The 332-nt window shown below is 41.0% G+C and overlaps 1 protein-coding gene across 1 annotated transcript in view; it reads left to right on the top strand.

The window, feature by feature from the left end:
* The window catches only part of plekhd1 (pleckstrin homology domain containing, family D (with coiled-coil domains) member 1), a 14,691-nt gene that overhangs the window by 11,300 nt on the left and 3,059 nt on the right, over positions 1 to 332 (top strand). The window contains exon 12 of the mRNA XM_035674592.1: positions 149 to 292. Coding sequence (XP_035530485.1) covers positions 149 to 292 — 144 coding nt within the window. The remainder of the gene's footprint in view (positions 1 to 148; positions 293 to 332) is intronic.

The raw sequence follows: 332 nt of genomic DNA, 5'->3' as shown, positions 1-332 counted from the left end.
TGATTGTTTGGTTTGTAAAATTTCAGAAAATACTGTCCACAGTTTTTATTTCACAAACCTTAAATGTATTAAAACAATAAGAATAATTGACACGTTTTAGCATCCTTTGAATATTATATGATGCGTTTACGATGTGTGTTGTAACCAGAGTTCTTTGAGGAGTGTATCTGTGCGGCAGAGATCGAGGCGAAGCTTCCAGCGATAATGAAGAACGCTGTGTATCTGCACAAAGCTGCTGCACGCAGAATCAAGAGCTGCAGGATCCAGAGGAGAGCCTCTAGACACCACTGGTGTAAGTCTGTGCATCAAACAGTAATGATCAGAACCCCCCC

The sequence above is a fragment of the Morone saxatilis genome, unplaced genomic scaffold (assembly GCF_004916995.1).
Source record: "Morone saxatilis isolate NCDOM2014 unplaced genomic scaffold, NCSU_SB_2.0 Contig3, whole genome shotgun sequence".
In the NCBI taxonomy this organism is placed as follows: domain Eukaryota; kingdom Metazoa; phylum Chordata; class Actinopteri; family Moronidae; genus Morone; species Morone saxatilis.
The sequence above is the reverse complement of the archived record's forward strand: the minus strand, read 5'-3'. Positions and strand labels throughout refer to the sequence as shown.